The sequence below is a fragment of the Condylura cristata genome, unplaced genomic scaffold, assembly GCF_000260355.1.
Source record: "Condylura cristata isolate star-nosed mole 26May11 unplaced genomic scaffold, ConCri1.0 scaffold00028, whole genome shotgun sequence".
NCBI classification, from domain to species: Eukaryota; Metazoa; Chordata; class Mammalia; order Eulipotyphla; family Talpidae; genus Condylura; species Condylura cristata.
The window spans coordinates 26,091,367-26,112,959 of NW_004567129.1; the positions used below are offsets into that span (position 1 = coordinate 26,091,367).

Here is a 21,593-nt window from a genome sequence, read left to right on the forward strand (position 1 = left end):
CCACCACAGGCTAAGCTGTACCCCTAGGCCCTATAACCACTGCTGCTACATCTTTCCAATAGGAAGCTATAATGGACCTAAGCCTAAAATTATATAAAGTAAAACATGATCATTTTGCACATTGCATTAGGCAAATCCACATGGAAAAAATAGTAGATATAAAAAAAATGAGCCATATGTTATAACAATACATGTAGGAAACACTGCACTCAACTTCAAAACATACATTCTTTTCACACGCACATGGAATATTTGCCAAAATGGATCATATTCTAGATGACAAATCATGTTGCAATAAATATAAAAGGCATTGAATAACATTTTTTTTGCATGAATGGAATTTATAACATCATCACCAAATATCTGAAGATTATACAATGAAGTATCTAATCAGTAGACCAGTAGACCTAGAAACTGCAACTGAAAATACAAATTATTTTTAACTAAAGATGGAACTATAACTTATCAGGTGAGTGTATTCCGGGATAGTTTTATATCCCTAAGTTCAGAATTTGGTGGGGCGACAGGATAAAAACACGAGATCTGAGCACGTATCTCAAATACCAGAAGTCAAATCTACAGAAAACAAAAGTACAATACACCCTCCCTGACAGCTGCACTATGAGCATTGCAGCCTGGGTTCAATCCCCCCCAGGGAGCTGGCCCCCGTGGCCACCCATGAGGCACAGCAGACTGCTCCCATCTTCCCCACGGCTCCCCTCAGCAGTGTATTTCAGTGGATCCGCCTGTTCTGCTCCCCGCTATCTCTGTCGAATCCTCTCACCCCCTCTGCATCTCTGGCCTAACCCCCATTTTTTCTACACACAAAAAGCAAAAGTACAATAAAGAAAATCAATCGGCCAAAAGTTAGTTCTTCAAAAAGATGAATGAGATTGATAAAGCTCTTGAAGTCTGACTGAGGGAAAAAGAGAAAGGGCCTAAATAGCTAAACTAAGGTCAGTAATGAAAAAAGAGACATCACTTCAGATTACCTTACAGCCATCAAAAGATGAGAAGAAATTACAAACAACTTTTGGCCCAAATTTTTGAATATTTAGATAAAATGAAAAATTAATTGAAAAACAATCCTCACAACAAACAGCTCTACATCTACTCTTAAAGGGACAGAATCTATAATTAAAACCTATGTACACCAGTGAATCCTCTCACCACCCCCACACCTCTTGTCCGTACCCCAGTTCTGTATGCATAAATAAATAAAATCTTTTAAAAAATATGTATACAATATCTCAGGCAAAATATTAGCAAAAATGCACCCAGGAATAAATCTCATAACCCAATGGGGTCTGCTTCAAAAAGCTGGTGCTAAAACTAAATACTTATTCAAAATTTTGCACACCAAAAAGGAAGTTTATGAATGGGATAACATTTTCTATTAAAAACGTAGGAACAGGCCCTCCCTGGTGGCGCAGCGGGTTAAAGCACAGCACTAAGAAGCTTAAGCCACTTCCACATGAGTTCGATTCCCGCCTGCCCGGGAGGAGATACACATGGCTAGGCAGACCTCTCCTGACCCGCCCGCTGCTCCCCTCAGCAGTGTACTTGGTCGATCTGCCTGTTCTGTATCCTATTCTGTTCTCTGGTGAATCCTCTCACCCTCCGCATCTCTGGCCTGTACCCCAGTTCTGTATGAATAAATAAATAAATCTTAAAAAAAAAACAAAACGTAGGAACAGCTGCTCCCCACTCCGTCTGTGGTGAGTCCTCTTGTAACTGGGTGGTCCCTAGGAGAAGGGAAGTTCCAGGTTCCCTGCCCCACCCAGAAGGAGGGTGGAGCTGAGCAGAGAAAAAGGAGAAAGAAGAGAGGAGGGAAGGAGACCAGATGGAGAAAAAGACGGAGACCTGAGGAAGCCACATGGAGCAGCAAGCCTGTGAGGAAGAAACCGTGCTTGTTTCCTGACCCTGGACTGGTTAGGGCAGATGTGGGTGAGAGACCTGTAGGGAGGTGACTATGGCAGTGTTTATATTGATTTTGATGTTGCTCTTTCCCTCCCAGATCTGTCTGGCCATTTCTGACCCTTTCCCATGGGTCCCGGCCAGAAGGTGCTTTCGTCTTGTGGCGGCTTTCAGGCCTTGCTCTGGGCCAACCCCTTTTGGGTTGACTTTTGCCCATGAGGGGACGGGTCACTCCAGGTGTTTGATTTAGAAGTTATATTCTTTGTGTTCCGTATTGTATACTCACTATATTAAAGTCCCTTTTCATTAAAGTTTTATATGTTTTGTCTTGTCGCGGCAGATGGCAGAACCCACTTAGAGCAGGCAGGTTTTGGGGCTTCAGGGGTGCCCCTCTCCCCCTGTCCTCTAACAGAATTTGGGTGCCCTGTAACAGTACTACGTGGGCGTACGCTAGTGCTGGAGCGTCACAGGTCTCTAGGTTTTACCTTGGTCTCCCCTGACTACCAGGAGCCTGTGCCCGAAGAGACTAGGCCCAGTCAGTGAAGGGACTTCACTGCTCACACTGAGCCTACGGGCTGGGTGACAGAGCCTGCTGGAAAGTGAATCTCACAGGTGACGGGCAACGGAGCGGGGGGGGGGGGTCAAAGGCAGGGCTGATGCCCGGTGCTGTCACCTGTAGATGGAGGCCAAGGGGCAGGTGAGCCACGTGTGCGTGTTCAACTTGTCCAGCTGGTAAGTGTCAAAGGCGAGGTACGGCTGGTTGACCTCCTTGCTGTGCTCGCAGGGTACGTCCAGGCAGGCTTCAACCTGCAGCTCTGGCCGCAGGCGGCTGGACCGCACGGTCTGGGCTCTCAGGAACAGCCAGCAGGGCACCGGCTTCTCCTGGGGGTCCTTGATGTAGCAGTACCCCAGCCGTTTCCGCTCCCCGGGCTCCCCACAGCGGTTACAGTCCTGCCAGGCCTCCCAGTGGGTGAAGACCACCTCCCCGCCCCCCAGCGGCAGGCTCTCTTGCTGCAGCGGGGCCTGGCCCAGGCCTCTGTGCGTGATATGCAGAGTGCTGACATCTTGGAAGTCAATCTCGTACTCCACCACCCTGCTGCTGTTGGGGTCCTGGCAGTGGTAGAGACCTGTCTGTGTGGGCTGGGGGTTGGTCAGCTGGAGGCTGCCCCCAGGCAGTTTCTTCACATGAGACAGATAGGACAGCAGCACAGGCTCCTTTTCCAGAATGGATGAGAAGTACCAGAGGGCTCTGGGCTGGTCACACTGCAGGACCACATCGTTGCCCGAGAGGAGAGCCTGCTGGCAGGGACTCTTGGAGGTACAGCTGATTAGTATCTGGGTCCACAGAGTGGGAAGAGAAAGGGTGAGCAGCCACAGGGGGGCCAGCATGGCAGACTGATACCACAGAGGCAGAGGGGAGCCACCCATTGTGAAGTCACCCGCAGAACTCGGGAGCCGGCTCGGCCAGCGCAGTCCAGCGGCACGGACCAGGGCCTGTTGTCCACTCGCTTGCACTAGGCTGGTGGCTCAGGACTCAGCTGCCCACAGCAGCTGGGCAGGAACGAGTAAGTGTAAGTGAGAAGTGAGGACAAAGCCAAGTCATCCGCCTTCTGCTGACCCAACAGACAGGTCTGTTGACCCAACAGACAGGGTCTCATCCATTTGGAAGGAGGGGAAGCACCCAGAAATCAATGGCCTGTGTCACCTCCAAATCTCAGCGGGAGAGACACCATCTTGTAGAAGGGGAGGATTCTTGGATTAGCACCCAAACCCCATAATTCTAAGAATAACAAACAAGCTTCTGGGGACAGGAGGGTGGAGTGGGGGCTTCTCAAAGCTTTGTTCTCTGTTTCTCAAGTCTCCACTCTCCAGGAGAGATGTTCTTTCCTAGTTTGGCTCCAGCTGAGGTGGTACAGGAAGCTCTTTCCACCTCGGCTCAGGAGCGATTTGTCACCATGTTTTGTCTCAACATTTGGGACCAAAGGATTCTTGTAAGCCACCAGGCTACTCCATGTTCAAAATAGCTATATTGTCAGTTCTGTCCAGGCTGTTCCTTCTCTCTCTCTCTTCGAAAGGCGACCAGGCATCCACAGAGAGCCATGCTGAGGATATTCTGGGAGTATCTTCATATTCCCATTTTAGTACTCCCATTCATAGATTTTAAAAAAAGATTTATTTACTCATGCATACAGAACTGGGGTACAATCCTGAGGTGCAGGGGTGGTGAGAGGATTCACCAGAGACAAAGTGGGGAGCAGAACAGGCCAACTGAGGAAGTACACTGCTGAGGGGAGCAGCGGGGAGACAGGAGAGGTCTGCCGTGCTACGTGGCTCAACTCCAGACAGGGATGGAACTCATGCTGAAGTGGCTTTAGTTTCTTAGTGCTGTGCTTTAACCTGCTGCGTCACCAGGGAGGGTCCCCCATTCAGAGATTTTAAAAAGGCTTAATGATGATTTAATTCATGCTGTGCTCTTGATTTTTACCCTGGTCAAAAGCTGAATTCTAACTGGACTCTGTCCCAATTTTCACCAACTTCAGTCAACACTCACTCCTAACATTCCACATTCTACCCATTTCCCCTGAATCTTCAAGTTCATGAAATTCTATAATCTACCTTTCAAAGTGTGTCAGACATCAGTCTCTATCCTTCTGGCTTCAAATACATTTTCTTGTGCATTTTGTTCTGTGTCTAAGCCAGTGCCATGCATTTTTATTTAAATTACAGCATCCCCTCCTCACTCCTGAAATATTCAAAGTTCTGAAAGAAAAAAAAAAAGTTCAAACAAGAATTGTATAATCAGAAAAACTGTCTCCTTCAACAATGAAGGAGAAATTAAAATACACCCAGATAGGGCCTCCCTGGTGGTGCAAGGGGTTAAAGCACAGCACTGTGAAGCTATTGCCAGCCACTGCAGCACGAGTTCGATCCCCAGCCAGGGAGCTGACCCACATGGCGCAGCAGACCGCTCCTGTCTCCCTGCTGCTCCCCTGTTGATCAACCTGTTGATCACTCTGTCTCTGGTGAATCCTTTCACCCCACCCTTGCACTTCTGGCCTGAACCCCAGCTCTTGTGTGCATACAGAAATATCTTAAGAGAAAACACACCCAGATAAACAAAAACTGAGTGTTTGCCTACTAGATTTTCCTTGTAAACAGCGCTAAGGGGAGTTGAAGCAAAATACTAGATAGTAACTGGAAGCTATATGAAGAAATAAAGATCTAGTAAAGACAGGCAACCCTAAACTCTAGCATTACTGTACTAATATCCTACCTTCAACTAGCTCACGACTTATAAGAAAATATATGACGCTAATGATCTTTGTTGTGCTTGGCAAAATGTACAAATGTGTAATTCGTGACCTCAATAACAAAAAGATGAGAGAGATATATAGAAGCATAGTTTTTACATGCTATTAAAATTAAGCTGATATAAATTTAGGTTGAAGTGTTATAACTTTAGGGGAAAATATGTAAAGTAGGGGACTTGCCAGAAAAGAAAACAGCTACTGAATATAATAAGAAGGGAATCAGACGTTTCACCATGGAAATATTATCTAACAAAAGAAGGAAATGAGATACAAAAGAAAACAAAACAAACAAGAAAACCAAACTATGAACTATGAGGCATTTAAAAAACAAACAGCAACGTGGTAGGCGTCTCTTCTTATCAGCAAATTCTTAAATCGAAAATCAGAGATTGGCAGCATGGATTTAAAACAAAACATGATCCAATTATGTTCTATTAGATCAAAGACACATCAAGGGTTGAAAGTGAAGGGAATTTTTCTGAAAGTGAAAGTAGCTTTTAATAATATTTCATGCAAACAGTAACCAAAAGGGAGCTGGAGTGGTTGGTACATTATAAGACAGAACAGACTTTACATTAATAAAGGTTGCAAGAGTCCAAGAGGGACATTATTCTGTTGGCTTAAATAAACCGAGGTAAGCAAAAATGAATGAGTTTATCAAAGAACCCAGACTGGCGACTCCAGCCAGTTACAGCCTCCAGGCAGTTCCGGAAAAGCTGTCGGGATTCTGAGTTTCACAATGAGAATTTTATGCAGTCTTCATAGAAAACATTTTACATTTCAAGGATTTTTACCGAGAAAGTCCAGAGAGATTTCTGATTAGTGTATCTATTTGACCTTGCTCATGTATTGGGGACAATAGGAGGATTGTTAAAATTTATTTAGAGCCCTATCTTTTGGGAACTGGGAGTTTTCCCAGTTCGAAGTAGACATTTATGGAGGTTACTGATTTTTGTGGAGGAAGCAGTTTCCAAAACACTTCTTTTCACAAAAGGTTGTATTTTTCCTGGGCTCACTTTCTTTACAGCCAAGTCCAAACTCTTTGCTTGTACCCCATCGTTGGGACCAGGGAGAGGTGTATCCACTTAATTGCTAGCATCGGTGTGACCACTTAATTGTTAGCACCGGTGAACAATATATTAGTAGGGGCCTTCCTGGTGGCTTAGGAGTTAATTCTCACTGTTATGCCGCCATCACCTCTGCAGCCTGAGTTCAATCCTGGCCAGGGAGTGACCCATGTGGCGCAGCAGACCTCTCCTGTCTCCCTCACTACTCCCCTCAGCAGTGGATTTCAGTAGATCCACCTGTTCTGCTCCCCACTGTTTCTGGTGAGTCCTCTAATGCCTCTCTTCCCTCTGGCTTTTACCCCATTTCTTCTATACATAAGAATTAAAGCTTTAAAAAAACCCAATATATTAATAAAAGGTTCAATACAACAAGATCTCTGTATACTGATGTTCACAATAGTGTTATGTACAATAACCAAAAAGTGAAAAAAACCCCAAATGTTCAAATAAATGGACATACAAATGGATATACAAAATGTGGCGTATACATAACAATAAAATACTTTTCTACTATGAAAAAGGAATGAAATTTACTACCACATGGATGGACCTTGAAAACATACTTAGTGATAAACTAGACACACAAGGACAAGCATTATATGATGATGCACTTAGCACTTAGATGAGGCATGGAGAATAGGAAATTTGTTAGAGGGTCAAAAAGGGGCCTGGAGTTCATCAGGACTGGGGGCAGATGGGAAGGAAGAATTATTATTTCATTGGTAGAGTTTACATGTAAAAAGTAGTGATGATAACTACACAACATTGTGGATGACTAAAATAATAGATATGATGGTATGATATTTTATCATAATAAAAATAGTTTTTAAAAGGGGAGGGACATGTAAGGAAGGGGGATATGAAAGGGTTGAAATTTTACAAAAACCAGGGACCTTACTGAGGCAAAAGCGAGCTTGACCGAAAGCCCTAAAGAAGGTGAGAGACCACGGGGCCACCTGGGGGCAGAGGGAGCTGGGCCTGACGTGGGAGTGTGACAGGTAACTTCCAGGGGGGCTACTGTGGCTCCAACCGAAATGAACCAGTGGGAAAAAGGGGTGCGGGACGGATTTCAGGTTGGAGAGGGATCAGGTTTCTGCTGGGAAAGGGGTGTCCCAGGAAGGTAAATCGACTTGCCAGGGTACAGGACCCCCCAGATCTCGCCGGTTCGTGACTCCCGCGAGCCTCCCCGAGCAATGGCCCCGGGTTACCCAGGACGCGCTTCCGCTGGCCGCCATCGCGGGGCAGCAGAGTCACGCAGTGCCACCGTGTCCCGACCGCCAGGCCCCGCCCGTCCGGTGCCGCAGGTGGCCCGGTCTCCCGGAACTCTTAGGCAGAAACGGGTCCCATACCCGGCACCTCCGTTCGGTCCCTTTACGAGCCAGAGTCCGACAACGGCCCTAGGGGCCAGGGATGCCGAAGGCCACACAGGGACTTGGGGATGGGAAGGCGAGTAAACTTCAGAAGTAGAACCCCAACTTTTCCAGGGCCCGATTCCCCTCGGGCGTCCCTAAGTGGGCGTCCCCCCCACCCCACGGCCTTCCCTTGGGTCGTTAAGTCATCTAAGAGGAAGGTACAAGAGGTCCGCAGGCCCCGCAGCCCCGCACCGGGATCCGAGGAAACCCAGGCTAGTGGAAAGGTCAGGCGCTACCTAGGAATTTCTCCAGCGCGCAGCTCGCTCAGCCCGCCCAGCCCGCCCCTCCCCGCAGGGTGTACTCAGGCCGGTCCATCGACCGCGGAGAGAGGGGTGTGGGCAGGGAGGGAACAGGTGCGCGGCGGGGCCCGCCCCCCACCAGGTGACTCATCTCAGTCGCGTCTAGTTCTCGTGAGTCACCCTCGGCTCGGCTCAACCCCCCCCCGGAGGGGGCCGGACGGGATCTCTGGTCTGCAGGCCCCCTCCCGGTGACGGTCACTTGGTTCCAACCCTCGGGGCCGGGGCGCACCTGGGTCAGCCTACTTCCGGGGAGGGAGGAGGAGGAGGAGCCCCACCTCGCCGCCCACCCCCTGGCCCAGCCCGGGGTTCTCACCCAGTGTACCTGGGCAGATCCATTCCCCAGAGCGCGCAGGGGGTTGGGGTGCCTCGCAGAACCACAGTGGGCCGAGCAAGTTTCTTCTCCCAAGCTGGACGGGCGCTCTTCATCAACGTGGTTTCCTCCTATTAAAACGCTAGAACAGGACAGGGTGGGCTTGGAATAGGGACAAGGGAAAGAAGAGGGAAGGGGAGGAGCATGCACCCCTCCCGGGCTTGGTGCGCGCGGCGCCCCCTACTCTCCCGGTACCTGGGAGGGGACGCGCGGGCCGGACGCGCCCAGACGGCCCCGATGGCGCCGGTAGCCGGCGGGCTCCGTCGGGGGCCAGGCTCCTGCCCGGCCGCCCCCGGTCGGGGCGCGGTCGTCGTCGTGTGGCTTTTTCTCGGCACCTTGTGCACAGGTACGGACCGTGGGGGCCCCGGGTGCGGGGGGACGGAGGGAGGGCATTGAAGAAAGGGGATGAAGGGAGTTTTACGCCGCCCAGTTGGCGGGAGAGCTGGGGGTCGGGGAGCTCGGGGACAATCTCGCGATCCCGGACTCTCGGGAGATCCCCCCCCCCCGTGCCAGAATGGGGGAGATTCCCCATCCGCGTCCAGGAGCGCCCGTTTTCAGAGATAGCAGGAAGTGAAACTCCTGCGGCCGCGAACCCTGGACCTCCGGGAGCGGGCGACCCTTTGTGCCGCGGCGGTATGGAACCACCGATCCCCAGGGAAGGCTGCGTTGGAGGCAGGGGGTGCACCCCGAGGTCCTAAGCTTGGGGTAACGGGAGAAGGCGCTGGAGGGATGGCTCAGGCGCTTCCTGGAGGGAGAGCTCGTGAAACGGCGCCCGGCCGCGGGTGGGTGCGGGATTTCGGGTTTCCCACCCCCACCCCAAACCCAATCCCAGCGGTATCTGTGCGGAGGGTCCGGTGGGATGGACTTAGGAACTTCAAACTGCCTTGTGCTGGCAAACTTTCATCGGGATCGAACGTTTGCTTGGTTGGGGGTGGGTTGGATTTTATTTTCCGCCTCAGGCACTTTTGGTGTGTTTGAGACGACTGTGGGGCAGGATGAGATGGGAGGCTGATGGAGCTATGTGGGGTTAAAACTCCGTGGTAAATCAGCTAAACGCCAAGATTTGCACCGCAAGTTCGCCATCGAGAGCCCTTGGTGGTGGATTTGCAGCCGGGAGTCCTGGGCATTGTGGTGGCCATGTGCAGGCCGCTGAGAGAACCCCTATCCCTGAGAGGATGGCGAAGGGGAGGAGGGGCCGGCTGCGGCAGAGGCCACCCTGGGGGAAGAGGAATCCGCCGGCGCTGCAAAGCCGCCAGTGTGACCTTGCACCTACCACTTCAGCCCATCAGCCCATGGCTCTATAAAATTGCACGATTATCCCGGCTACCTCGCCCGTTCTGGGGATTAGGGAACTCTGTGTGCCAGGAGCTCTGTAAAACCAGACTGCTGTGCCCGGCTGGTGACAGGTGATGTTGCTCCTTCCTCCTGGAGCCCCTCCCTGAGCTCACCGCGGTCCCCGCGACTGTGCTTTTGCCCGCAGCCCCTGCCAGCGCCATCCAGGTGACCGTGTCAGACCCCTACCACGTGGTGATCCTATTCCAGCCCGTCACCCTGCCCTGCTCCTACCAGATGACCAACACCCCCACGGCGCCCATCGTGATCTGGAAGTACAAGTCGTTCTGCCGGGACCGCATCGCCGATGCCTTCTCCCCAGCCAGCGTGGAGAACCAGCTCAATGCCCAGCTGGCGGCCGGTAACCCGGGCTACAACCCCTACGTGGAGTGCCAGGACAGCGTGCGCACCATCAGAGTGGTGGCCACGAAGCAGGGCAACGCCGTCACTCTGGGCGAGTACTACCAGGGCCGGAGGATCACCATCACAGGAAGTATGTGGGGTGGGGCAGTTACAGGCTGGCCTGGCTGGTGGGGGTGCTGGCTCCCGGGGCCCGTCTTGGAGCCCCCCTTTCCCCTCCCCTGGAAACTTGTCAGCACGAGTCTGGAAGGAGGGCTCCATCCTTGATATCCTTGCTTCTGCCCATCTATCGGTTCCTTTAGTGATCAAGGATTCCTCATGCAAAGAGCACGCCAGGGCCCACCTGAAGCCCTGGCAAAACCGTAAGCCAATGGAGACCATCAGCTCCCTTCCTTCAGGGAACCCGCATTCCAGGGAGGGAGACGCCCTGGGAGCGCGTGAAGACAATGGGGAGCGAGGCAGGGGTTCTATAATGATACTAATAAGGATAGCAATAATTAGTAACATTTATAGAAGTAACAACTTATCAAAGGCCTCCTGTGTGCCAGGCTTTCATTCAAGTTTACATGGATTAGCTCATGCGGGCCCCATAGTAATTACGTGAGCAGTTTCCATTATTGTTATTTTACAGAGGCTATATTCAAGGAGGCGCTTGATCCAGAGCCAGGGAGGTCACACCGCTGGTAACAGAACTGGGGCTCTGAGTCAGTCACTCTGGTTCTCGCCTCTCAGCAAAAAACTCACAGAGAAGGTGACAGTGGGAGATTTAATGGGGAACGCCTGTGGCTTGTCACACCATCTCCCATTGGGCCTCACCCCTGCATTTTATTCTCCGAACAGTGAAGCACAGAGAGGTGGACACACAGCTAGGAAAGTGCTGGAGCTGGGGTCCATGTTCGGGGCCCTAGAACCCGCTGCTGTGAGCTCTGGCTTGGGAGAGGCCTGGGCAGAGTCTAAAGACACAAAGAGCCCTGATGCTGCCTGCCTGTAGGAAGAGTCTGCTGGGTCTAAGTAAGGAACCGGGAGGAGGCATTCCTGCATTCTAGCCAGCATTTATTTTTTAAAAAGATTTATTTTACTTACTTGTGCATAGAAGAATGGGCGTACTGGCCAGAGGTGCGGGGGTGAGAGGGTTCACCAGAAACAAGGTGGGGAGCAGAACAGGCAGGTCCACTAAATCCATTGCTGAGGGGAGCAGCGGGGAGACAGGAGAGGTCTGCTGTGCCATGTGGGTCACATGGGGATCAAACTCAGGGTGCAGTGGCTGCCCATAGCTTCATAGTGGGGTGACTTAACCCCTTGTGCTACCTGGGAGGCCCCTTTACCCAGTATTTATTGAGCAGCTACTGAGTGCCAGTGGGTGCAGGTGACGGTGGCCAGGACGGGTCAGGTCCCTGCTCTCAAGGAGATGACATTCTACTGGAGAGAGGTAGGTAGGTAAAGATAAGATAAGGGTCAAGGGACTTTCCACGAGGAGCCAGTGCTGCAGAGACAGCCCAGGGGGCAGGGCTGACACCTTCAGACCTGAGTGTGACTTGGGGAGAGACCAGGACTGGGGCTCCTAGAACCTAAAGGCAGAGAGGAAGATGCTGGGTGACTGGGTGAGGGTGAAGCTCACCCGCTGAATGCATTTATCCTCTCACTGACTTGAACAGGGCTTAGCGCCTTAATCTTGGGCCTGGGGCAGAGGGGGAAGGAGAGGTCCCTCAGTAGACCCCCAAGACACCAGGGCATGGAGCATGCTCCATCCCCCCAGGCTCTCTCTGCACCTCAGACTGAAGGCAGCTCCCAGGGACCCAGCCTGTCAGTCCTGTTCCGGGAACTACCTGCTCTACTTGCCCTAAATTTCCACAGGCAGCTTGGCCTGCAGCATCCTGCTGTTTTCAAAGTCAGAGGGCTTCTGGGGGCTCAGCTGGTACAGGCTTGCTCCCCAGGGGCCTCTCCAGGCTGAGCATAACATGCCCACCCGGTGGCCCCTTGGGGCGGCCCAGGCACTAGAATTGCATCTGCTCTGCTGAGTCCAGAACTCCAGGACGACCCTCCGGCTCTCACGTGCCTCACAGGCCTGAGTCTTTCACGCCGGGCCCCTGCCTGACAGAGGACATGCTTTGTAAACCTCCATTGTGTGTATGTCCTCTCAGGAAGCCCCGTCGCCATGGGAGCTTCCTCTGTTGCAGCTTTGAGGCTGAAGAAAGGTGGGCCTCCCTCTGGGGTGCTTATCCCCACCGACTGCCCAGGTTTTAAAAGTGAGAGCAGTCCCAGGCAAACTAATTGTTCAGCCCAGTGACCCTCAAGGGGGTGGGCCCCACTCCCCTCCCACTCTTCCCAGCTGTCGCTCTGGGGGCCACCTCGGCGGGAGAGGTGCTTCTGCTTCCTTAGGCTGCTGGGGCCCCATGTATCCCCCTTGGGAGCAGAGCGTCCCTGGACCCCCTGAAAGCTTGAGGGCCACCCGTGGTGTGAGCGGATAAGGAAGCAGAGGCCCCAATGTAGAGGCGGTACAGCTCTGTCCCCCCTGGAACCCCAGCACCCCAGACAAGTGAAGCAGCCGAGGGCAGGCAAAGTGGGACCAGGGGCAGAGTGGGAACAGGGTGCGGCCCTGCAGGAAGGAGGTGGGCCCGGGCCTCAGAAGTGATCAAAGAAGCCGGAAAGTCCTATTTTTCATGGGTTTAGAAAACATCGTGCAGGCCAAGCCAAACACACAGAGGCCCCATCCAGCCACGGGGGCCCAGATGTGAACTTGGCTGTGAACCTGGACCTGGTAGGTGTTTCCGTCCGTTCCTCAGCAATGGCGGGGAACCTGCTGGGAGCTCGGGAGAGGCCTGGCCAGGGTCTAATTTAAAGTTACAGACCGAGAAATGAGGGGCTGAGAGGGTGTTAAGGAGAAGCTGGAGGGTGTAGGAGACGGTTGTTTGTGTTTTGAGGAGGAGCAAGGAACGGATATAACAAAGGGGCCCAGCACAGAGGAAGGGCTTGACAATCGGGTCACATGCAGGGCTGTGTCCCCCACTCCTGCACTGAAGGTCACTTTCCTCAGAGTCCTTCCTTGGCCACTTAAACTTGGACAACCCCACGGCCACAAGGACTCCTTATCACCACCTGGCGCCCGCGATGTATTTGGATTTTGTACTTGTCTCTTTCTCAGTTTGGCTCTGGGTCCTGTGGGACAGGGACTTATATCTGCGCTCAAAGCAGTGGTCCTCAGGTATGTTCTTGCACATTATGCTTCTTTCACACTCTTTTATTTTTTAAGATTTATTTGTGCATACAAGAACTGGGGTGCAGGCCATAGGTGTGGGGGGGTGAGAGGATTCACCAGAGACAGAGTGGGGAATGGAACAGGCATCTCCTGAAATCCACTGCTGAGGGGAGCAGCAGGCAGGTCAGGAGAGGTCTGCTGCACCATGTGGGTCACCTCTGGGGCCGGGGATCGAACTCATGCTGCAGTGGCTGCTGACAGCCTCACAGTGCTGTGCTTTAACCCGTTGCACCACCAGGGAGGCCCCTCCTTTCACACTCTTAAGTAGAAAGGTCCTCGAAGGACTTCTGTTTTTAATGGCTAGCAGTGAGAGACGTGTAAGAAACAGACAACAATAGACATCGTCTTGAGTTACCGTAAGTGGCATAATTTGTACCAAAACATAGCCGTGGTCTCTACAGTGTGGCATCGCCTTTTCTTTCCTGCAAGCCGCCCTGCAGTCTGGCTGAGCAGAGCAGCTGGGTTTTCTCAGCCACTTCTTCATGCAGTGATAACACGGGGTCATGCAGCTCTGGGGTTGCCACCGGGTACTCACGAGCGATAAAGCAAAAAAGGCAAGTAGCATTTAACTAGTATTATGAAAATAGCCTTGACCTCAGGGATCCCCTGGAGAGCTCTCTGGAAGGCCAAGGTTACAGTCACACAGAGCTCTTGCTCTGCAGCTGCCGAGCTTCCACGGGGCCTCCAGTAACTGCTTGTGAAGGTCGGGGGGCTCACTTGAGTGCCTGCTCGAATGTCCCCGTTTCCCTAGCATGCTGGAACGGACAGCAGCAGCTGAGGGAGGGCAGAGAAGGTTTGTTCCCAGGTGCCGAGTCAGGCCGGGGACTCGGCAGGTTCTGGCCCAGACAGGCCCGGTGCTGCTTCCATGGAGCCCATGGGGCTTGACCATCAGCCTCTACCTGGCTGGTAGACTAGGGCGCCTGAGTGGTGAACCACCACCTCGAGGGGCCAAGAGGACAGTGCTGGGCAGAGGGCAGAGCACAAGCCGAGGCGGGTGGGAGCCTGGCACACCAAGGGAAGCAGCAGGCGTGTCTGGCCAGTGAAGAAGAGGGTGGCATGAGACCTGTACCTAGTGCCAAATGCCTTCTGGGCCTTGCCAGGCGTTCGGAATGGAGCGAGGTCTTCCCTCCAAAGGTTCTTTGACGCCTTCAGTGTGCCAGGGGTCTACACTGAAGATGCCAGTGGTGCTGGGCTCTGCAGATGGGCACGTGGCAGTGCCCACCCTGAGCCATCGCGCAGAAGGGACGTGGGTACCTGGGCCAGGTGCTGGCAGGCCAACAGGGGGCTGTGCAGCCCGATGACTGACCTGCTTCTCTCTCCTGACCCCTGGGCCACTGGCAGGGTGACCAGTGGGTCCCACCCTGTCCAAGTTGATTAAGGGATGTAACTAATGAGGGCCCCAGGAGCAGAGAGGAGACCGGATGTGCTGAAAGACTTTCATTACTGGTGTAATTAACAGGCTCCTTGCCCGGGGCTGCTTCTGAAGGAGCGTCCCCAAGCCCTGGGCCTGACCTGGAATGTGGGGGCTGCGGCGGGAGAGATGGCCTGTCTTTCTCACACCTACTCTTTCTCATGCCTGGGTGGCTCCTGATTCCTGGGATCTGACCTATTTCTCTTCACCTGGCCCTGTGCCCCGTCTCTGAGGCTGGCTCCCTGGTGCTGCATGTGGGGAGGTGTGTGTGTATGTGGGGGGTGCTTGGCCAGGTGGAAGAGGATGCCAGGTGTGGAGTCTCGCCACCCCAGCCTGCACTCCTTGGGGCTTTAAGTGCTCTCAGCTGCAAACAGGAGAGATCACAGCACCCACCTCACAGACCTCTTGAGATCCCCTGTTGGTGTTTAGAACCAAGCCTGGAAGACCACATGGTACAGATAGTTCCACCTAACCCCTGCAGCCCGCCCCTTCTGGGGGCGGCCCTGCCTGCTGGGGCCTCCCCATCGCCCCCAGGTGTGCTCACATTTCTCCTCTCCACGTAGATGCTGACCTGACCTTTGACCAGACAGCTTGGGGGGACAGTGGTGTCTACTACTGCTCCGTGGTCTCGGCCCAGGACCTGCAGGGGAACAATGAGGCCTACGCGGAGCTCATCGTCCTGGGTGAGTGGCCTGGCTCTGAGGCCCGGACCCTCCTGCGTGCCTGCGCTCTGCCTCCGGCTCAGCTCCTCTCTGGTCTATCGCCTGCTTTGCTTTTCCCTCAGGCACTGCCAGTCACTTGGGCTTATCTGTGCACCACACCCCAGGCGGGAACCCCTCTCCTGAAACCTTTCAAATAAGCCAGAGTCAAGCTAAGAGTGGGGTGAGCTGAGCCTCTCCTCTTCCTGCCTGGTTGTTTTAAAACACAGAAATGGGCAGGGTCGCTGGGCAGTGAGGGAGGACGGTGCTTGTGCCCGCTGATTAGAGGAGACCTGCCCCCTTCCACCACGTGCCATCCCCAGCCCCTTGCCAGGCACAGGAACATGCCCTCCGCGCCGTGGGGATGGCGCTGCGTGGGTGCTTCCCTCGAACAAGCCCAGGGGCCCAGGGTGTCCAGCTGTCTGCCGGCGAGGACCGTGGGTGTGGGTGGGAAGCTGCCCTTGGCCACCAGCCAGATGCTCTGCTCATCAGCACACATGGTCCCCGCTGTGCGTGCCCTGTCCATTGCTATCATCACATGCATGATGCAAGGAAACACATGTGTGAGGGAAACCCGTGACGGGCCGGCGCCGGCGCTGCTCAGACCCCGGGGCGCTCAGACCCCAGGGCGGGGTCTGCGTGCACGGGCGCGCGCACCGGGCGCGGCACCTCCGCAGCGGTGAGGTCGCGCCTGGCAGGCTGAGCACGCGCTTGCCTGCTTAGCTATGACGGAGGACCTCAGTGCTTGTGGGCTCTGGTCAGAGTTGCTGAACGTCTCAGAAATTGACGCTGGGAAGCCGTTCAGGCGCGAAGGTCACAAGCACACGGGCAGGAGGTCCTGCCGCCCGGGAAGCTCCGACACCCGTGAAGAAGGGAGTGAAAAGGCAGATAGCGGCTTCGTGCTTTCACGAACGTCGCAGGGCCTCGTGGACAGGATCACACTCAGAGAACCTGTGGTTTAGAGGCAGCGCCCCATCGGGGGTGCGGTGGGGGGCTCAGAGCCCCTCGGGGAAGGCACAAGCCGTGCACAGGGAGCCCCCCCCCCCCAAAGCCAGCACAAACTGACTTCCAGGGGTAGAAACACTGTTGCCGTCACGGCCGGGCCTCTTCATATTAAAAAAACAACATATTTTAGGATCACATTGCTATGAAGACAGCTCACTATTTCACGTGTAGTAGTGTATTTTTCTCTTTGGGTTTAAAAAAACAAAACATTTCCACGAGCCTAAGGGAACGGGTGTGTCCCCGTCCCGACAAGAGCCTTCCTGGAGAAGGTGCAGTGCCCCAGCTGAGGCCAAGATTCCGCATCCATGGGACCCCTGAGAGCAGCAGAGGCCCTGTGGTCTGATGGGTGAACTATGGGACGAGCCTCCTGGAAAACAGCACCCACCTGGGCAAGGAAGACCCGCTAGGACCCTCCTGCTTCCGGACACACCTTCGCCCCAAGCGGCCTGGCTCTGGTCTTCAGAGCGGGGCGCCGCGCTGGCCCCTTGCCGGCATAATCTGTCTCTCTTTTGTCCCTCCAGGCAGGACCTCGGGGGTGGCTGAGCTCTTACCTGATTTTCAGGCGGGGCCCGTGGAAGGTACGGGGGTGGAGCCCCCCCACACCACTGCCTGCTTCTGAGTGTCTCCTCCTGTCCTAAAGACCGCCTGCTGCCCCCACTAACCCCGGCTCACACCTCCTCTGTGGCCTGTAGTGACCTAGGTGGCTGGGTGGGCCTGGGGTGCAGGCAGGGGGCCCCTGTGACTGGTGCCTGCAGTGTTCTTCTGGGGGTGGGGATCTGGGCAGCGGTTCTGTCCCTTCTCAGGCTCAGCCTGTCTTGCTCTGTCCTGTCACACCTTGTTTCTCACCTTGTCCGACGAGCGCCCTGACTTTGGGGCGGCCTGGGCCGCATGGGAGCGGGTGTCCCTCCACTGTGCCGCACCCCAGGCTGCCATGAGACTCCAGCTAGGGCTGCAGCTTCCCCCTGAGCTAGCAGCTGTGCACCCCCGCCCTTCAGCCCTCACCAGAGGCCCTGTGCGCTCCCAGGCCTCAGCTCACGGCCTGTGCTGCTCTCCCTGCAGACTGGCTGTTCGTGGTCATGGTCAGCCTGGCCGTCTCCCTCGTCTTCCTCCTCCTGGGCATCTGCTGGTGCCAGTGCTGCCCTCACACCTGCTGCTGCTACGTCAGGTGTCCTTGCTGTCCCCACAAGTGCTGCTGCCCGGAGGCCCGTAAGTGCCCCCTCTGACTGTCCCCGCCTGGTCCGGGGGAGGCGGCCATGTGCCTGCCCTCCAGGATGGGGCCACAGGCCATTGGGGGGCTGTGAGGCGAGTCGCTTGGGAGGGAGTGGGTCAGGGAAGACCTGTTTGTTCAGGCGATCACTTAACGTCCTTCAGCTTGCATTGATTTTCAACTTGCGTTGATTGGGAGTTTCTTCTTTGGAAAGTATAATCTACCCACTTGGTTAAAAAGAAAAAAATTCAAGTAGGACAGAACCTGATTCCCTGGAAAGCCCAGCTTCCTTTAAACTAAGCAACAGAATCGTCAGTGAAAAAGGCAAGAAAGCAAAGGTGCACACACCCTATCATTTAAGCCCGGGTTCGAAGCCCTCACTCCACCCCCCACCCCAGCCCCCCACATACCCGCCACAGGACTGGCCCAGCGAGGTGCAGGCAGTAACGCTGGGCGGGAAGGGGAAGGGGACTGAAGCTGAAGGAACAAAACAGGAGCAGGGAAAGAGGAAGTGAGTCTTCCTCCTGCTGCTGCCCTCCTCCGTCCTCAGGGACGACAGTGCCAGGTCCCCTGGTTTCCTGCGTGGGTTCACCTCTGCAGGATCCATGCTGCTGGACAGTGGAATCGTGGGTGTGAGCGGCGGGTTCTGCCCCTTCTCTGAAGCTTACTCAGAGAAACCATAAGCTAGAAGCTGGCTTGATACTGTATCTGCTCAAAAACTCAGATTCCCCCTCTCAGCCTCAGTTTCCTCCTCTGTAAAATGGGCCGAGGCAGAAGCTGTCAGAGAGTGAGCTGGGGGGCGGGGGTCGGTCCAGTGAACAGGGGTGTCCAGCAGCCTCGTGCAGGACTCAGCCGAGGCGACGTGTTCACTGCCCGCCCACCGCCGGACAGTCTGATGTTGGCGTCAGTACTGACTGCCGCCCACACCGCGTGACCTCCCTCTCCCAGACTCTTCCTTCTATGCGGGGCTCTGATCTCATGGGGCGTCGAGCATTAAGGGGAGACAGGAATGTTAGTGCCCAGCATGGGCACCCATGCTGACTAATTTTGTGGTCACTGAAGTCAGTCAGTGGTGGGCCTCTGGTTCCTCAAAATATTGCTCCCATGCAGAACTGCCACTGCTCTCTGGAGACTTCTGTGCCACCCTCTCTCACTCGCCATTTTTAGTTGGTGGCACCTGGCTCAGACACTGGAGTCACCTTAAAAGGTGGCAAGAAGAGCCCCAGAGATGCAGCCAAGTTGCAGTTACCCCACTAATTGAAGCGGGGGCCAGGCCCCATTTCCTCCATCCTGAGACTGTTTCCCCCAGAGGCCCTACTCACTCCCTGCTGGGTGCTCTGGAGCAGCAGTTCCCAAGGGAATCACCAAACACCTGATCACCTGAGTTAGAGGGGCTTCTCTTGGGGTGCTGAGCCTTCCATTCATTGTACTGAAGCAGCAGGAAGCAGCTCTGAACCCCACTGTTTCCCTTCTCCATTCCCAAGGAAGATGCAGCTTGCCCAGGCCCAGGACTTGGCCTCAAGGGCAGATGCCACTGCCCAGCGTGGGGCCTGGGGAGGATGGCCGCAGGGGTATTTGCCCTTGAGCTGTCATGGCCACAGGAGTGTTTGCCCTTGAGCGGTCAGCCCAGGATCAGGGTGGGGCGAGGCAGGGTGGGAGTTGGGGGGAGCCCAAGCTGGAAACACTAGAAGAGACTTGGCTGTCAGGCTCCTGCTTCAGACTGATGGCCATGGCGTCCAGGTCTGGAAAACTCCATGGGAAAGACCCAGCAGGCGTGAGAGGGGAGTGGGTGTGGGTTCCTTTCTCCCCTGTGATTAATATAGAGCAGCAGGAGTTCAGTCCCGGGCCTTTACCTAAAGGCCCACATCACCTCATGTTTTGCTGTAAGAGTGCAGGCTCAGGGTGGCCAAAGAGAGTGAGAGTCTATTATATAAACCCTTATCAAATGTTGGGGAGCCATCATCCAGCCTAAGTGGACCTACTGGCCTGCCAGTGGGCTCCCCCATCTTAATGCATCTGAGGAACTGCACAGGTATGGACTCCATGAAGCTAATGTCCCCTGGCCTCAGGGACCCTCCAGAAACTAACCAAGTGCCCAGGGAGTGCACCAGCTGGGGGTGGGACGGTCCGGCACGTCCCTCCAGATGGCCTATCATGGTGCCAGGCAGCAGGTTCCTGGGCACGTCCTCATGCTGTGTGTCCCCCCCCCCCCCAGTGTATCTGGCCGGCAAAGCAGTCACAGAAGGCGGAAGCATCTACAACCCCAACGTCTATGGCTTTGTTTCGCCTTCCAAGACCCCACCCCCACCTTCCATGATTCCCATGGACCCTTTTAAGAGCAGGTACCCTGGAGACTTCGACAGGAACAGCTCAGGTGAGGCCTGGGGGAAGCTGGAACAGGGAAGGCTGGATATCAGGGGGTCGAGGGCTGGAAAGGAGGGGCTTTGCTCCAGGTGGGCAGCCACTCACAGCCCATCAATCTCCCCCAGTCGGCGGCCACAGCTCCCAGGTGCCTCTGCTTCGTGACACAGACAGCAGCGTGAACTCTGGTGAGAAGCGAGATGTTAGGGGTTTGGGCAGGGCTCTCGGGGAGGAGGCTGGGTCAGCCTGACCTCCCAAACGGATGACCCGTCTCCTGTCCCTAGAAGTCCGCAGCGGCTACAGGATCCAGGCCAACCAGCAGGACGACTCCATGCGGGTCCTGTACTACATGGAGAAGGAGCTGGCTAACTTTGACCCTTCTCGGCACGGCCCTCCCAATGGACGCGCAGAGCGGGGTGAGAACCGGCTTGCCCGTGTGGGGTGGGAGGGAGAGAAGGATGCATGTCTCCTGAGAGCCAGCCCAGAGACTGCATATCCTCACTTACCTAACGGTAAGACACCTAGGGCCCCCTAGCAAGTACACAGAATGGGGGACACTGCTGAAGCCCAGGGCCCCTAGTGTTCAGTCCTGACCTCCAGCACTTGATGACCCTCTGCCCGTTCCCCACAGCCATGAGTGAAGTCACCTCCCTCCATGAAGACGACTGGAGATCTGGGCCTTCCCGGGGCCCTGCTCTCCCCCCAATCCGGGACGAGGACTGGGGTCGCTACTCTCCCCGAAGTCCCCGGAGGTGGGAGCAGGAGTCCCTCACGCAGCGGCCGGGGAGTGGCCGGTCGGCGGGGCGGCCCCGGGCGCGCTCCGTGGATGCCCTGGATGACTTCTCCCGGCCGGGCTCATCCGCATCGGGGAGGTCTCCCCCAAGGAGTGGGCAGAGAGGACGCGCCTACGCACCTCCCCGAAGCCGCAGCCGAGATGACCTCTACGAACAAGACGACGCACGCGGCAGGGAACCCCGCTACGATGACTTCAGGTCTAGAGACCGAGACCGCCCTCACGCTGACCCGAGGGCCCACTGCCCGCGCGCCCGCGCCCCCCGCGACGACGGCTACAGGTCCAGGGACCCCCAGTATGATGGGCGGCTAGTGGAGGAGGCCTTGAAGAAAAGGGGGCCGCCAGAGAGGAGGCGACCTTACAAGGAGGAGGAAGATGAGGAGGAGGCCTACTACCCCCCTGCGCCGCCCCCATACTCCGAGACCGACTCCCAGGCCTCCCGGGAGCGCAGGCTCAAGAAGGTGAGTGTGCGGCTGTCCTGGGCCAGCCCCTGCGGGCCGCTCCGGGCCTCCCCAGCTGACACCCCGTTTCTTTCTCCCTTGCAGAACTTGGCCCTGAGTCGGGAAAGTCTAGTCGTCTGACCTCGCGTTTTGTATGTAGCTTTTGTATTTTTTTTTTTTAATTTGAGGGAAGGACGGTGATTTCTCTTCCTAAGTCTAATAAAAAATTTATAATCACAAGGCCTGAGTCTGGAAGAAGCGTTTGTTGTGCTGCTGGAGGTGGGGAGCCGGACATCCGGGTCGGGTGGGGAGTGTCTTCGCAAAGACGGTGTGGACCCACTTCTCTCCGGGGTG

General features: G+C 55.1%; 2 protein-coding genes across 4 annotated transcripts; one reads left to right on the top strand and one right to left on the bottom strand.

Annotated features, from left to right (window-relative positions):
- Positions 1–2,586: 2,586 nt before the first annotated feature.
- Positions 2,587–3,306, bottom strand: LOC101625649 (protein FAM187B-like). Its single transcript, XM_004690256.1, has one exon. It carries the CDS (start codon positions 3,304–3,306, stop codon positions 2,587–2,589), a length of 720 nt encoding a protein of 239 aa, XP_004690313.1.
- Positions 3,307–8,367: 5,061 nt separating this feature from the next.
- On the top strand, positions 8,368–21,580 carry LSR (lipolysis stimulated lipoprotein receptor). Of its 3 annotated transcripts, XM_012730512.1 has the most exons (10): positions 8,368–8,722; positions 9,857–10,201; positions 15,299–15,418; positions 16,960–17,016; positions 17,498–17,644; positions 19,861–20,019; positions 20,135–20,194; positions 20,291–20,422; positions 20,638–21,260; positions 21,345–21,580. In XM_012730512.1, the coding sequence occupies exons 1-10, from the start codon at positions 8,521–8,523 to the stop codon at positions 21,378–21,380; spliced, it is 1,881 nt and encodes a 626-aa protein (XP_012585966.1). In that variant the 5' UTR covers positions 8,368–8,520; the 3' UTR covers positions 21,381–21,580. The 3 variants fall into 3 exon arrangements, with proteins under 3 accessions (XP_012585966.1, XP_004690628.1, XP_012585967.1); XM_004690571.2 differs by lacking the exon at positions 16,960–17,016; XM_012730513.1 differs by lacking the exons at positions 16,960–17,016; positions 17,498–17,644.
- Positions 21,581–21,593: the final 13 nt, after the last annotated feature.